The 15,542-nt window shown below is 41.0% G+C and overlaps 1 protein-coding gene across 1 annotated transcript in view; it reads right to left on the bottom strand.

Annotated features, from left to right (window-relative positions):
• The window catches only part of antxr2a (ANTXR cell adhesion molecule 2a), a 205,167-nt gene that overhangs the window by 111,409 nt on the left and 78,216 nt on the right, over positions 1–15,542 (bottom strand). Inside the window, exons 11-12 of the mRNA XM_055640235.1 lie at positions 9,407–9,485; positions 3,446–3,541 (exon numbers count right to left, since the gene is read on the bottom strand). Coding sequence (XP_055496210.1) covers positions 3,446–3,541; positions 9,407–9,485 — 175 coding nt within the window. The remainder of the gene's footprint in view (positions 1–3,445; positions 3,542–9,406; positions 9,486–15,542) is intronic.

Raw genomic sequence — 15,542 nt, 5'->3', positions numbered from 1 at the left:
TTATTACAAATGCTCCTTGCATTGAGACACAAAGCCTTCAGGTTTGTTTTTACAACACTCTTACCCCTTATACAATTATGTTGAAAAGTGGCCCTTTTTGATTTTTGCCCTGGATTTGTCTGCCTGCCACTTTTACTTTTCCCCTTGCTACCTATTGCTTCTACCCTCATTTTACACCCCCTCTGTTTCTCTGCTCATGATCCCATCCCCCTGCCACATTAGTTTAAATCCTCCCCGACAGCACTAGCAGATTGTGTTAGATCAACCATGCCAATGTAACCACTCCAAAAGAGCCTCCTTGCTCTGATAACTATTTTTCAAAGTTTCTTTAATTCCAGAAGCATGCCAGTGGATTGGAAAACTACAAATATTATGCCCACATTCAAGACAGGAGAGGGAGTGAGAGCGAATTCTAAAATTGAATGCAAAACATTTCTATTCAGGAAAACTTTGGAATACATTATTAAGGAAGAAGTAACAAAGCAGTTAAAACATCAAACTGTATTCAATCATGTAAAACATGGTTTAATAAAAAGGAAATTTATGAAAAATTAGAAGAGTTATTTGAGAATGTAAAAAGCAGGATGGATAGAGAAAAATCTGCAGTTGCAATGCATTTGGACTTTCAAAAGAGATTCAATAAGATTCCACAAAACATCACTGCACGAAGTTGAAGCGCATGACATTGAGGAGTATATATTACAACAAACAAAGGGTTGGCTAAAAGGGAAAAAAAGTTTAGCAAGCTATTGACAATGTATTTCATAGAATCACTAAGGTGAAGGAGGCCATGCAGCCTATCATCCGAGCCGATGCTACACAAATGCCATACAACCCGCCCCTCCAATGTCGGTCTCCACATTTATTTGGGGGCTTTTTTTTAAACCTTTTCTATTCTTTTGTGGAATAACAATTGTGTCTGCTTCCACCAGTGATACATAGATAATAGTGCGGGAGTAGGCCATTTGGTCCTTCGAGCCAGCACCACCATTCAATGTGATCATTGTGATCATGTGTACCTCGTTCCTGCCTTCTCCCCATACCCCTTGATTCCGCTAGCCCTGAGAGCACTATCAAACTCTCTTTTAAATGCATCTAGTGAATCGACCTCCACTGCCTTCTGAGGCAGAGAATTCCACAAATTCACAACTCAGTGTGAAAATGTTTTTCCTCATCTCAGTTCTAAATGGCCAACCCCTTATTCTAAAAAGGTGGCCCCTGGTTCTGGACTCCCTCAACATCGGGAACATGTTTCCTGCATGTAGCGTGTCCAATTTTATATGTTTCTATAAGATCCCTTCTCATAGTTCTAAATTCCAGTGAATACAAGCCCAGTCGCTCAATTCTTTAATCATATGACAGTCCCGTCATCCCAGGAATTAACCTTGTGAACCTCGTGTCCTTCCTCAAATTAGGAGACAAAAACTGCACAAAAAACCGAGGGATGAGGGAGAGCTGGGAAGGGGAGGAGACAGCAAGGGCTAACAAAATTGTGAGAATTCAATGTTCATGCCACCAGGATGCTTGGGGAGTCTGCATCCTGGTGGCATGAACATTGAATTCTCACAATTCTGTTAGCCCTTGCTGTCACCTCCCCTTCCCAGCTCTCCCTCAGACCTTGGGCTCATCCTCGTTTTTCCTTTCTTCCCCCGCCCCCAACCCCCATCAGTCTGAAGAAGGGTTTTGGTCCGAAATGTTGCCTATCTCCTTTGCTCCATAGATGCTGCTGCACCCGCTGAGTTTCTCGGACATCTCCGATGCCTTGGTATGGAACACCTCATCCTAGGTGCAAATGCGGAGTGGATGGAGGAATTGGGAGTAGGGGATAGAGTCTTTACAAGAAGCAGGGTGGGGAGAAGTGTAGTCTAGATAGCTATGGGAGTCAGTAGGTTGGTAGTAGATGTCAGTCAATAGTCTGTCTCCTGTGATGGAGAAGGTGAGACCGAGAAACGGTAGGGATATGTCGGAGATAGTCCAAGTGAATTTGAGTGCAGGATGGAAATTAATCATGAAGTTGATGAAGTCAGTGAGTTCTGCATGGGTGCAGGAGGCAGCACCAATGCAGTCATCAATGTAGCAGAGGTAGAGTTCGGGGATAGGGCCAGTGTACGCCTGGAACAGTGATTGTTCGACGTACCCTTGGTGGCAGGCATAGCAGGGTCCCATGCGAGTGCCCATAGCGATGCCTTGGATTTGGAGAAAGTGGAAGGAGTCTTCGGAAAGGTTGTTGAGAGTAAGAACCAGCTCTGCTAGGTGGAGGAGAGTATTAGTAGACGGAAATTGGCTGGTTTTCCAGTCGAGGAAGAAACGGAGGGCTTTAAGAACTTCCTGGTGGGGGATGGGGGCCTGGAAAAAGGAAGTAATTGAAGAACGAAGAGCGTGTGAGGTGTCTTGGGCATGGGTAGGGAGGGATTGGACCGGGGGGGGGGGAGAGAAAGGATGGAGTCAAGGTAGTTGGAAATTAATTTGGTGGGACATGAACAAGCAGAAACAATGGGTCTGCCAGGGCACTTCTGTTTGTGGATTTTGGGGAGAAGATAAAATCAGGCTCTGTGGGCTGGGGAACGATAAGGTTGAAGGCTTTAAGAGGGCAGAGAGCTGGAAGTAATAAAATCAGAAATAGTGTGTGATAGTAAGGTCTGGTGCTCGTCTGAGGGATCATGGGTCCAAGGATAAGAAGGAGATGGGGTCTGAGAGTTGGCGCCTGATTCATTTGGCATTATGTTTAATACAGGCATGATGGACTGAAGGGCCTGTTCCTGTACTGTAATGTTCTACCTTCTATATCACTTTTGATTCTCCTACAGTCACCTTCATTCCATATCTTATAATCCTTGGCTCTTCATCCAATTTGAACAGTTTCTCTTTATCTATTGCAAAGCCCTCAGGATTTTAAATATCTCTGTCAGTCCCTCGCCAACTCCTTTGTTCTCAGCTCAAGAAATGATGGAGCATGTAAATTTAAAAAAATAAAGCGTTATAGATTTTTGGTTCAGACTTGATATCAACCCGTAACAGGTGCAGCAACAAATAATTTTAAAACCAAAGATGCAAAACCAGTGCAAGAGTGGCTTGAACTTTTACACTGAAATTTCCAACTTTAAATCATTTGTGCCTATTTTACTAAGAAAACTGACGAGGACGGGAAATTTAATCTGACATACTCAAAACAGTTTAAGAAGGAACTGCAGCCAAAAATGCTGGAGAAACTCAGCGGGTGAGGCAGGAAATCTATGTAAGGAAGGAAATAGGCAACGTTTCGGGTCGAGACCCTTCTTCAGACTGATGTGAGGGTGGGGGGCGGGAAGAAGAAAGGAAGAGGCGGAGACAGTGGGCTGAGAGGAAGCTGAGAAGGGGAGGAGAAAACAGTTAAGCATTAGCGACTAAAATGAATTGTGACTATTATAAATAACAACAGGCACGTGATTTGTATTTTCTCACTTACCAATTTGCAGCAAAGAGGCCAGAACCACCAGAGCAATGCCAGTCCCAGCAACAGCATAATGACGAATATGGCAAGGAATACAGCTGTTCCGTCAGACTTGAAAGGAAATCAATGACAAAGGCATTTTTACAAGTCATTTCAAAGCATTCAAATCTTATAGACATCATTAGTAGAACTAAAGATAGACACAAAAAGCTGGAGTAACTCAGCGGGTCAAACGGCATCTCTGGAGAAAAGGAACAGGTGATGTTTCGGGCCGAGACCCTTTTAGAATTGATTGATTCTCTGCTTTTAAATTCATTCAATTATCCTGAGTTACCCAATGTTGGAGTCAATTACACTGTTCCAATTTCTTATTACAAAAGTTAAGAAGAAGGAAAATGTGCATGTGATTTTAAGGCAACAGCTAAATGGGTTGGTAAAATGCAGACTTGCAGTACTCGCTCTGCCTGCAGGACATGTCTATATGCTTTCCTGCATCTACTTTCAGATGGCTACAAAGAATCTATGCCTTCAATTATGGTTGGTGACCTCATGATGAACATGGCCCAGGTGCCTTGCAAAACATTGCCATGATACATGTTCTATAGTGCCGCGTGAAAAGTGGTACTTAAACTGCACCTGAAGAACATTGAAGCAAGCCTTCAAACAATTGAAGTAAGACTACGTTATCGCTCATTTTTCTACCATTTAGAAGGGAGATTAAATCTTGCTGCCTGTGCTAATATTCTAGATAATTGTATCTGGTTATCTTTCAGCAAAACACTGTATTTGAGCATGAAGCTGAAGAAAATTATGGTCAGCTAATCAAATATCTATCTATCATGATGGTATCACCCTGTCAGCCACATGAAGATTGTCAGACACAAATACATTCATATACAGTAATGCTGCCACCGGAAGAAAGCTTCTCAAGAGGAAAACAGTGACGGTTTTTCATTTAACAGTTAGCAGTTGAAAGTAATTTTTATTTCCTGTGACAGGTACGACAGCCAATAGCACTGCCCGTTGTATCATTTATCAAAACTCCCTTTTTGGTGTTTGCCAGAGGATGGTGAAACTGTGGAAATGTTGGCCACTGAAGGCTGTGGAGGCCAAGCCAGTGGATATTTTTAAGGCAGAGATAGATATATTCTTGATTAGTACAGGTGTCAGAGGTTATGGAGAGAAGGCAGGAGAATGGGAGAGAGAAGAGAGAGAGAGAAAGAGAGAGAGAGAGAGAGAGAGAGAGAAAGAGAGAGAAAGAGAGAGAGGAAGAGAGAGAGAGAGAAAGAGAGAGAGAGAGAGAGAGAGAGAGAGAGAGAGAGAGAGAGAGAGAGAGAGAGAGAGAGAGAGAGAGAGAGAGAGAGAGAGAGAGAGAGAGAGAGAGAGAGAGAGAGAGAGAGAGAGAGAGAGAGAGAGAGAGAGAGAAAGAGAGAGGAGAGAGAGAGAGAGAGAGAGAGAGAGAGAGAGAGAGAGAGAGAGAGAGAGAGGAGAGAGAGAGAGAGAGAGAGAGAGAGAGAGAGAGAGAGAGAAAAGGAGAGAGAGAGAGAGAGAGAGAGAGAGAGAGAGAGAGAGAGAGAGAGAAAGAGAGAGAGAGAGAGAGAGAAAGAGAGAGAGAAAGAGAGAGAAAGAGAGAGAAAGAGAGAGAGAAGAGAGAGAGAGAGAGAGAGAGAGAGAGAGAGAGAGAGAGAGAGAGAGAGAGAGAGAGAGAGACAGAGAGAGAGAAGAGAGAGAGAGAGAGAGGGAGAGAGGGAGAAAGAGAGAGAGAGGAAGAGAGAGAGAAGGGAGAGGGAGAGAGAGGAGAGGAGAGGGAGAGGAGAGAGAGATAGGAGAGGAGGGAGAGAGAGGGAGAGGAAGGAGAGGGGGGAGAGGGGGAGGAGAGGAGAGGGGGATAGGAGGAGGAGAGAGAGATAGAGGAGGAGAGGAGGAGAGGGAGAGGAGAGAGGTGGAGGGGAGAGAGGAGAGGGAGAGGAGAGGGGGGAGGAGGAGAGGGAGGAGGAGGAGAGGGAGAGGGAGGAGGAGTAGAGGAGAGGGAGAGGAGGGAGGGAGGGAGAGGGAGATGGAGAGGAGAGGAGGAGGAGAGGAGAGGAGAGGGGAGAGAGACATGATTGAATGGTGGGTCGACTTGGTGGACCAAATATGGCATAATACTTATTCCTTATAACTACATTGGAAAATGTCAACCTGAAGAAGAAATGCTCATTAAGGAGATCAAGGTGGAGGTAACTGTCTTTGTAGACTTTTGTGGGACTAGCTTATGTGAAAGGAAGCACGTCTGTGTTTTTTCCCTTGGTGTCCCTGACTATATGAAGCCTGGCCATAGACTTCCATTCAAGAAGTGCCGCAAACTGAATATTCCCATCAACTACAGTGCACCTCATAATCCGAGGGAAATTAAATATTGAATTAGTGTTGAAAACAAATAGCTCCAACAAATGTCAAGGCCAACATGACCGGCAGGGAACTTTGCAATATTGACCACAGATAAGCTATACCAGCAGAAATGTTCCAAGATCTCTATAATAAGCAATGTTTTAAAATCGGATGGCACATTAAATTATACAAAAAGCAACAAGGAAACAAATCCGCCCTCAACTTGCCATTCCCATCATTGGATTAGCAAAGATTTGTACACCAAAAAAAAATTCAAGATACAAATACAATTAAGATATGCTGATGAAAGGTCATTGACTGAATCATTAACTCTGCTTTTCCCTCATAAGATGCTGCTTGACCTGCTGGGTGATCCAGCATTTTCTGTTTATATATTTCAGATTTCAAGCAGCTGTATTTGTTTGTTTTTCAATGAGAGCAAAAGAATTATCCTTAAGATTGTGCAAAATAATTAAATATGAGACACAAAAAGTTTGGAAAAATGCTTCAGAAATGCCATGGGTGAGGAAAACAATGAAGAATGGTTTCTAAACGTCAGATATTTTATTTAAACGAGGACACTGTAAAACCTCCTGAGGTTTAGCATATATTGTATTATATCGTAAATCACTAATAACAATTCCAACATTGCATTTGCTTTTGATTCAGTGTTGTATCTGTGAGCTACCTTTCATTATTTTATACATTTTTTGAACAATCCCACAGAGATTCCAATTCAAGCAATATTCCCATTTTCAACTCTTACATTCAAACTATACAGTGTATCTCGTGCATTTATGATGCTAAATTCCATCTGGCATCATCATTTAGTCTTGTTTGAAGCCTTACACTTAGAACAGGTGGCATTTCCACATTGAGACCCCCCCTCCCCTCCGAAACGTTGGACGGAATGAAAAGCACTTCAGATGTTTCCTTTTGGTGTAATATGTTCAACAAGCCAGACCTTTAAAGAACCATTGCTGCAAGATGTATGAGGTGAATACAAACTGAGGATTGTGTAGGAAGGAACTGCAGATGCTGCTTTAAACCGAAGATAGACACAAAAAGCTGGAGTAACTCAGTGGATCAGACAGCATCTCTTGAGAAAAGGAATAGGTGACATTTTGGGTCGAGACCCTTCTTCAGACTGAGAATCAGGAGAAAGGGAAACTAACGATTATAGACAGTGATGTAGAGAGAAAGACGGTGATGTAGAGATATATAGAACTGCAAAGACTCATTTTGAGTAGGAGCATTATTAACATTTCCTGAGGGACAACAGTCGGACCATAGGAAGCCACTCAACAATGTGGAAGTCTCACATTACATTTATTTAAGTCAAAACTTCTAGATAACATTTTTTTTTAATGTCTTCATTTAAATGTCTAAATGAAAGGTTTAGGAGGATGTTACCAGGACTGGAGGGTGTGAGCTACAGGGAGAGTTTGAGTAGGATGGGTCTCTATTCCATGGAGCGCGGGAGGATGAAAGAAGATCTTATAGATGTATACAAAATCATGAGAGGAATAGATCGGGTAGACGCACAGTCTTATGCCCAGAGTAAGGGGATTGAGGACCAGATGACACAGTTTCAAGTTGAATGGGAAAAGATTTAATAAGAATCTGAGGGGTAGCTTTTTCACACAAAGGGCGGTGGGTGTATGGAACAAGCCGCCAGAGGAGGTAGTTGAGGCTGGGACTATCCCATCATTTAAGAAACAGTTAGACAGGTACATGTATAGGATAGGTTTGGAGGGATATGGACCAAGCGCAGGCAGGTGGGACTAGTGTAGCTGGGACATTGTTAAGTTGGTGTAGGCGAGTTGGGCCGAAGGGCCTGTTTCCACAATGTATCACTCTATGACTCAATGACTTACATTTTTATTTCTTCATAATGAATCAGGCTCTCAACTTTGCCACATGAACTATAACTGTATTATTTTCCACTGATTTCAGTGAAAGACAAAGCATGTACCACCCATCCAATCAGGTTACTCTCAAATAATGCACCTGAAAACTACCCTAAAACATTTTTAATAATCAAAATTTCTCTCCACATTCCAAGGATTTTGTAGAGAAAATAACTGCATGTGAGATTCAAGAATTCTGTCAGCAATGTTTTCCTTTGGTTGGTAAGCAAGCTTTAAAATATTATGCAGATAGAAGGGTAAAAACAGGATATTATTTTATTGGTGTTCTATTAATTAAAATATATTACATGTAGAAAGTCCATTTCATGTCAACTTTGACTGTAAAATCTGTGATTGGCCAAGGATAAATATGCTGCTGAAGAGTTAACACACAAGTTTTAAGTGATTTTCTTTTCACTTATGCTCCTGGATCAGCTGTTTATTTCAAACATTTATGTTTCCTTAAAACAATAATTGAAGTGCTGTTAAATTATTATATATTAGAATATAGTGAAAAAATATGCTAAATAATGTATAATAATCACCATTATGATTACTGTTAAAGTGGAAAGGGTGAGTTAAGGGTTGGTTGTTAGCGTTGTAACTTCCTCTTGTGGTCGTGGTGCACTCCAATGATCCTTAGCAACTAGTAATGGTCTAACAGCAACATGGTGATAACACCATCTAATTACTAATCAAACCAGATAAAGCCTTGAATACCACTGTGAATAATTAACATTTCCTGAGGAATACTTCTTACAGGAAAACAGCTATTACACAATGCAATCCATGTCACAATATTTTCATGCTTTGAAACTCTGCAAAACTGCTGGATACTTGTGCGAATCTAAATGCTAATTTGTAATTAGCCTTTTGTTAGCAGTCCAGTGCATAAAATTGGTACAAGTGGCTTTTATACATATATATCAATAACACATACATCTCAATGTATTGTTCTACAGATCAAGACAAGCAGAAATTTGTTCTAATGTTCATATATTCGTACAGCATGGAAACAGGCCCTTCAGCACAACTGATCCATGCTGACCTCATGTGCCATCTAAGCTAGTTACATTTGCCTGCATTCGACCCATTCCATCTGTAGCTTTTAAATATTGTTATTATGCCTACAGCAATTACTTCCTCTGGCAGTTTGTTCCATATACTGGCAGCTTGTTCCATCTGTGTGAAAAGGTTGCCCCTTGTGTTCCAATTAAACCTTTCCCCACTCCCTGAAAGCTATACCTTATTGATTCTCTGCCCTGGGAAAAACACTAGGCATTCACCCTATCTATTCCCCTCATGATTTGAGACACCTTCATAAGATCACACTTTTCCCTCTGCACCCCAAGAATAAAATCCAAGCCTGCCCAATTTCACTGTAATTTAGGCCCTTAAGTCCTGGCAACATCCTCGTAAATCTTCTTTGTCCAACTTAATGGCATCTTTCCAATCATAGGGTGACCAACATTGAACACAATCCAAGTTCAGCTTCACCCATGCCTTGTTCAATGTAAAAATGTTTTTACTTTGCACGGTGTCCATATGTAAGCATATTTTTAACACAAAGATAAATTCCAAGATTGTGTAAATATTAATTGCGTACTTTGGATTTGAAACATTTAGAAAATCGCAACATTGTAATTTGTTCTAAGTGTAGCTTTCCGGCAAAGACAACAAGAAGTAATTTACTTACACAAGATGTGGCGGTGATTGTAAGTGAACTGGAGATGAATGATTGTCCGTTATTCAAACTCACTGAAACTTCCATTGTTCTGTAATAGAGTTATAAAAATACATGATCAGAATTTATTTCTGGAAATGCTATAATCTTGTGAGGTTTGTAATAATTTTACTCACCTACTCTGCCACAAGAGCAAGACATTCAACCTATGCCAGGTCCCAGCAAGGTAATCCCATCAGCACCATTCCCCTTGTCTCCTGCGGCCATGCAAATTATTATCTCACATGCCTGTTAATTCCTTGTTAGTTCTTTTGCCACTTATCTGCACTGAGAAGCCAATTACCTATCAGCATGTTTTGGGGGTCTGCGAGGAAACTGGAGCACTCGGAAGAAACCCGTGTATTCACAAAGGAAAGGTACAAACTCCACACATGCAGCAGCTGATGCAGGATCAAACCCAGGTCCCTGGAGCTGTAGAGCAAGTGCACTACCTATTATGCCACTGCGCAATCGGCAGTCTATAGATTGAACTGGACCCTTGTTAAGTCAGTACATTTTATTCAGCCGGTCAGTTGCCCATTGGATAACTTCATTCCCCAAGCTTAAAGAATTAGACTACACGATTCAAAAATGTGTTTGTGGTTAGGCACAACCAGAAGTAAGTAAGTAAGTATGTTTTATTTATATAGCACGTTTTAAATCAACTCGCGTTGAAACCAAAGTGCTTTACATAAAATAAATAATAAGTTTCCATACATCCATAGAAAAAGAAAAATTGACACAACACATTATAGAGTTCAACACAAACGTCCCTCACAACAAAATCAAAATTTTCCACTGTGGGGAAGGGCACCAGAAAGTTTAGTCCTCTTCCTCTGTGAAGAAGCACGTTTTCAAAGCAGTACTAGCAGCAATAACTGGGACACTCCCATCCATGTTTTATTAAACTTACATGTCCTCCTCTGATCCTCAGTCCCACCATGACCACGACCCTCAGCCCCAATCACTGAACCGAGATCCAAAACTCATTCCCACCTTCCACTTTCCAGGCACCTAATCCTCATCCCCACACAAAGGTCGATCTACAGTCCCTTCCATGACCTAGATCTCCATGCTCTGCAGTCAAAGCCCTTGATCTCCAGCTGCAACCCCATCCCAGACCCTATCAGGCCCAAACACCAGCTCACTTCCATATATTGCACCCCTCCCAATCACCATCAGCCTGCTGCACCAGACCTCTGTATCACATAAAAACCCTCGAGATGCCGTAAATAGGTCTCTATTATATATATATATCACAAATAGACCGTTGTAACAGACATTATGCAGTTCCACACGGTAATGCACAGGTTGATAAAATGCAGTGCACAATCAACTTGATCTTTAAAAAAATAACTTAACTAAAATGGCATATTTTACAGCCAGCACCAAAATAGCCACTATCGATGATTTGGAAATAGGCAGACAATTATACACAACATTCAACATCTAAAGCCTAGATCTGCCAAATTTGAAAAATAATGTACAAGATACAGTGACGTAGGGGTAAGATTGCTGCATTACAGCACCAGAGACCCGGCTTTGATCCTGACTATGGATGCTGTCTTTATGGAGTTTATATGTTCTCCCTGTGATCGCGTGGGTTTTCTCCGGGTTCTCTGGGCCCCTCCCACATTCCAAAGGCATGCAGGTTTGTAGGTTAATTGGCTTCTGTAAAATTGCCCGTAGTGTGTAGGATGGAACTAGTGTATGGGTAGCTGGTTGGAGTGAACTGAGTGGGCTGAAGGGTCTGTTTCCATGCTGTATTTGTAAACTAAACTAATTTATTATTGGCTCCCAAGGATCAGATTTGACGAACACAGGGTGTGATCAAATGCAGAAACAAAAAAAGTGCTTAAAAACAAAATTGGTGAACCCTAATGAAAGACATTTCACAGAGTGGAGATATGATTTAGATTACCAGATCTACAGATTGGGAACTGACAATAGAAAGTTGTTTTTTTTTTAAGTCTGTGACAGAAAAGGGCAATGGGATTAAAGGGTTTTCTACCAAGTATCAGAATCATAAAAGAAAATAATATTGAATCTGTTGCTGGAGGTGCCCAGCATCTCTGGAGAACACGGACAGGTGATGTTTCAAGTTGGGACACTTCTTCAGACTTACTAAACTCCAGCACTTTGTGTTTTGCTCAAGAATCTTGCATCGGCAGTTCCTGGTGTCTCCATAATGAATCTGTTGTTAGATTAAGTCATTATTGGAATAATGAATATATTTTTAGCTATCCAGTTATGGGAATATAGTAAGCTTCACTAAAATCCATCAGGAATTAGAAGTCGTTGGTATGACAAAAGATCGTTATTAAGTATTCTTGACTGAAGAATAGCAAGTTGACGTTTTTTTTTTAAATTGTAGTATGTTTTGACAAGGCTGATGGTGATTGATTCTGAAGGTAACGTGAAGAAAAATAATAAGTACTGAGAAATGTAGAAGAAGAGGGATCCTGGAATTCATGTATACTGATATTTACAATGGTTCAATGTAGTCCCAATGGTCCCTCTGTAGTCTCTCATCAGCCAAGTCAGATTAATAAAATGGTTAAGAAGGTACACTGACTGAGACATGTAACAGTAAAACAGAGCTCATGCTTCAAAAAGATAATGAAATATTTGGTAGTCATAGCTAGAGATGTGCACATAGTTCTGCATCATTGCATTACAGGAAGGATGGAATCCAAAACATGACAGAACAGAGGAAATGAGGTAATTGATAGATTGAATCATTTTAGCAATGATGAAAGGTTGGCAAAAGGAGGCTTTTTTTTGGCACAGGAAGCTAAAGAGAAATTACAGTAATTGGAGTTTATAATGTCTTGAGAGAAGACAAGCATATTTTCTTTTCTAGAGTGTTAATCACCTGAGGATACAGATTTAAAGTAATTGGTGGAGAGTTTAGAGGAAAGCTCAAGAACATATTTTGTCCCATGTGCAGGAAGGCGAGTTAGGTGAAGAACTCTCCGCCTAAAACAGTTTAGGTCAATAGGCTAAAAATACTTGGATAAACACTTCATGTATCACAACCTGGGAACTGGAAATAAGCTAGGTGGCTTCTCTTTGACCAACATGGAAATGATAACTTGAATGGCCTCCTTCCTTGGCATAAATCTCTTATCATTTTCTGGTCCAGTACATCGAGTGCACGGTAAGACCAGACTTAGAATAATGGCACCAAAAATGGCGGCACCTGCATGCGTAATATATACAAAAATAATCTCACTGTGCAATTGAATACGTGACAATTAAAGTACCATTGAGCCATAGGCTCAAGATTGTAAGTAAAATAAGCATGCAGATTAATGATTTTTATTCAAAGGGCTTTTATAATTGCTTATTTTTCTTTGAGCTGCAGGGGAGAGAAATTATATTATTTCAAATGCAGTTAAGGAGGTATCTGTAAATGAGGAGTACAATTAATTGAGGGTAAAATTAAGATTGGAATGGAAGGATACCGTCCAATAGTGTCATTTCCATCCTGACATCATTCTTTGCATCAATCTTACTATTAATCTTCACATCAATCTTACTAATACCTACTGGATGGACCCCCATCAGCATTATCCTGATTTCTTCACAAATGACCTTGAGGTCAGAGTATTTTGGCATTTGGTTGGAATCCAAACTTTTTGGAAAGCTACCAGGCATGTCACAAAGGCCATTATTGCCGTCAATATTTTCCTGCACATACTTTCTGAAATACACCGAACACCAGAAATGCCACTGCTGGTGTTAGGGTGTAGAATACCAGAAAACACAGAGCCATATATTCCTTGCCATTAGTATGTGAATTAAGTATTGTGGGTAAGAGTACATAACCTGCAGCCTATACCGAGAATGGGAAAATCATTCTGGGTCTACAAGATAAATCAACGGCAAAAAAATAATTGGAATAATCACTGGAAATACACTCCAACTGCACCAGACAGACAAGATGAATCCAGCCTTGGACAATGCAAAAACCCTGTTCATTCTCTCATTAAGAAAACTGAAATGTACAATTACATTTTCTGTGTACCTTCCAAAATACCTAGATTTCTTTCAGAAGAAATAACCCTTTCATATAATGAATAATCTGAGAGGTGGTATGAGATAAGTGGAAAGAAATTGGAAACTAACTTTGGATCTTTCGTCCCCTCAACCTTCCAGCACTCTTGTATTGCACCTGGCACTGATGAAGAGTAGTTGAAGCATGTTCATTTCTAACGATTAGTGAATAATTTCATTAGCATTGCATCATTTGATTACCAGAATGCAATCTAAACAAACCTTGGTCTTTTTCTTTTGTCCACAAATTATTGCATTTCTATTTTGATACTGCAAATATTTATGTGATAATTAAAACATTTTTATTAAGATTTTTAATTCCAAAATGTATGTGTAAAATGCAAGCTTGCAAAACCATTTGTCGCTTTGTCATGTAATCTAGGTGGTGAAACTTTATTAATCAGACGAATGCAGGATTTTGGTGGTGCCCGACTCAGTTCCTCCAGACTATTGGATTTTATTCCATTAATGTTGCAAGATATTCAATTCATTTTTTATTGATGTTGCGTGGCAGAATACTAAATTTTACAGTAAACCCAGTAAAATTTAAAGGAAGCAGCAAGTGCTGGAGGTCGGACGGTCCGCGCGAGCGTTGAAGGTCGGCCGAGGTCGCGTTCCTGAGAGAAAATAGAGGGACCCGGAGTGGGACGGCCGCCGAGAACATAGAGGGACGGGCCGGGGGGGGCACAGAGAGCAAAGAGGGACCCAGCTTGGGGGGGGGGGGGGGGGGGGGGGGGGGGTCGAGAGTCCAAAGAGACACCTGGTGTGTTGGGGGCTGCCGAGAGAACAACAGAGACCCGGCGTGGAGGGGGCTGATGAGACTACAGAGGGACCATTGGGACTACATTGAACACTTTGTAACTTTGGTGGTAACTCTTTGCATACTTTGTGTGTGGGATGCAAATCATGTTACATGTGATAATAAAGTATCATTCATTCTTCATGAAGAGTGGGCAGAAACCAGAATTCCACCAATTAAATGAAACGCACGGGAACTGGGGCCCCAGTGAGTGGCAGGGGAGTGTGGGAGCCTGGGCCCTTTTGAATCGGAAGCGAGCATGGGGATCAGGGATCTGGCAAGTCGAAGGGGATCATCGGAACTGGGGCCATTGAGAGTGGATGGAGTGCATTGTAGTCTTCATCTGTGACCCAGATGCTGAACTGTCAGGAATACTAGTTGACTGTACTTATAATAGCGATGTTACCATACCTACCTTCAGCTGCGCTGCAGTTCTGTCACTGGCCGTGTGCGCGACTTTGGCGCCTTTGAGGGGGTGGGGCGGGATTAAAATGCCCTTTTCTCCTGCCTGTCGGAGTCGAACTTCCTCAGGCTGTTAAGCTGCTGGAGAAAAATCGATCCGCCTCCCGTTCTCGGAAGTTTAAAAAAATATATATATATATAGCGGGACAATTTAATCCCTGGAGTAAAATAAAAAGCTACTTCTAACGCCATCAAAGCTTACAATGGGACGGATCTCACGTAGGGGACAAAACAAAATGTAAGTCGTTTATTTTACATATAAACTTGCTTCTTAGGATGACTTTAATCAAAATTTCCTTGGCGATAATGTGATTTTGGCCCCGTACGAACCACAGTGTTTTTCCTGCCGATTTGGGGTTTAAATTCACTGCAACCACAACGTTCCAATCGATCGCATTCCACAAAACCCACTCGCAAGATGATTAAAATGCCCATTAATTTACGGGAATCAAACATTAATATCCTTCCATTTGGCCTATAAATTCTTGACAATGAGATTTAAAAAACATGTTATATTGTGAATTATTGTGTGAATGTTATTTGGACACTTAGGCTATTTAAAAATGTTAACCTTTTCTTAAGAAATGGATAGATGTTTAGATCTATAAATGAATTTTGTAATTAGCTACAATTAGGTAACTAACTAATTATATACTTTAATTTCAGGTCATCGAAGTAAGATTGTTTAATATTTGTTTCAGAATGCTTCAATCTATAATAACTGAAAATTTCATTCAGTTCTCTTAATTTTTAAGAAAGTCATGGGCTTTTGACTGTCCTCGATCACAG

This window comes from Leucoraja erinacea, chromosome 1 (assembly GCF_028641065.1).
Source record: "Leucoraja erinacea ecotype New England chromosome 1, Leri_hhj_1, whole genome shotgun sequence".
NCBI classification, from domain to species: Eukaryota; Metazoa; Chordata; class Chondrichthyes; order Rajiformes; family Rajidae; genus Leucoraja; species Leucoraja erinaceus.
Note: the sequence above shows the minus strand (reverse complement) of the source record. Positions and strands in the feature narration are given on the sequence as shown.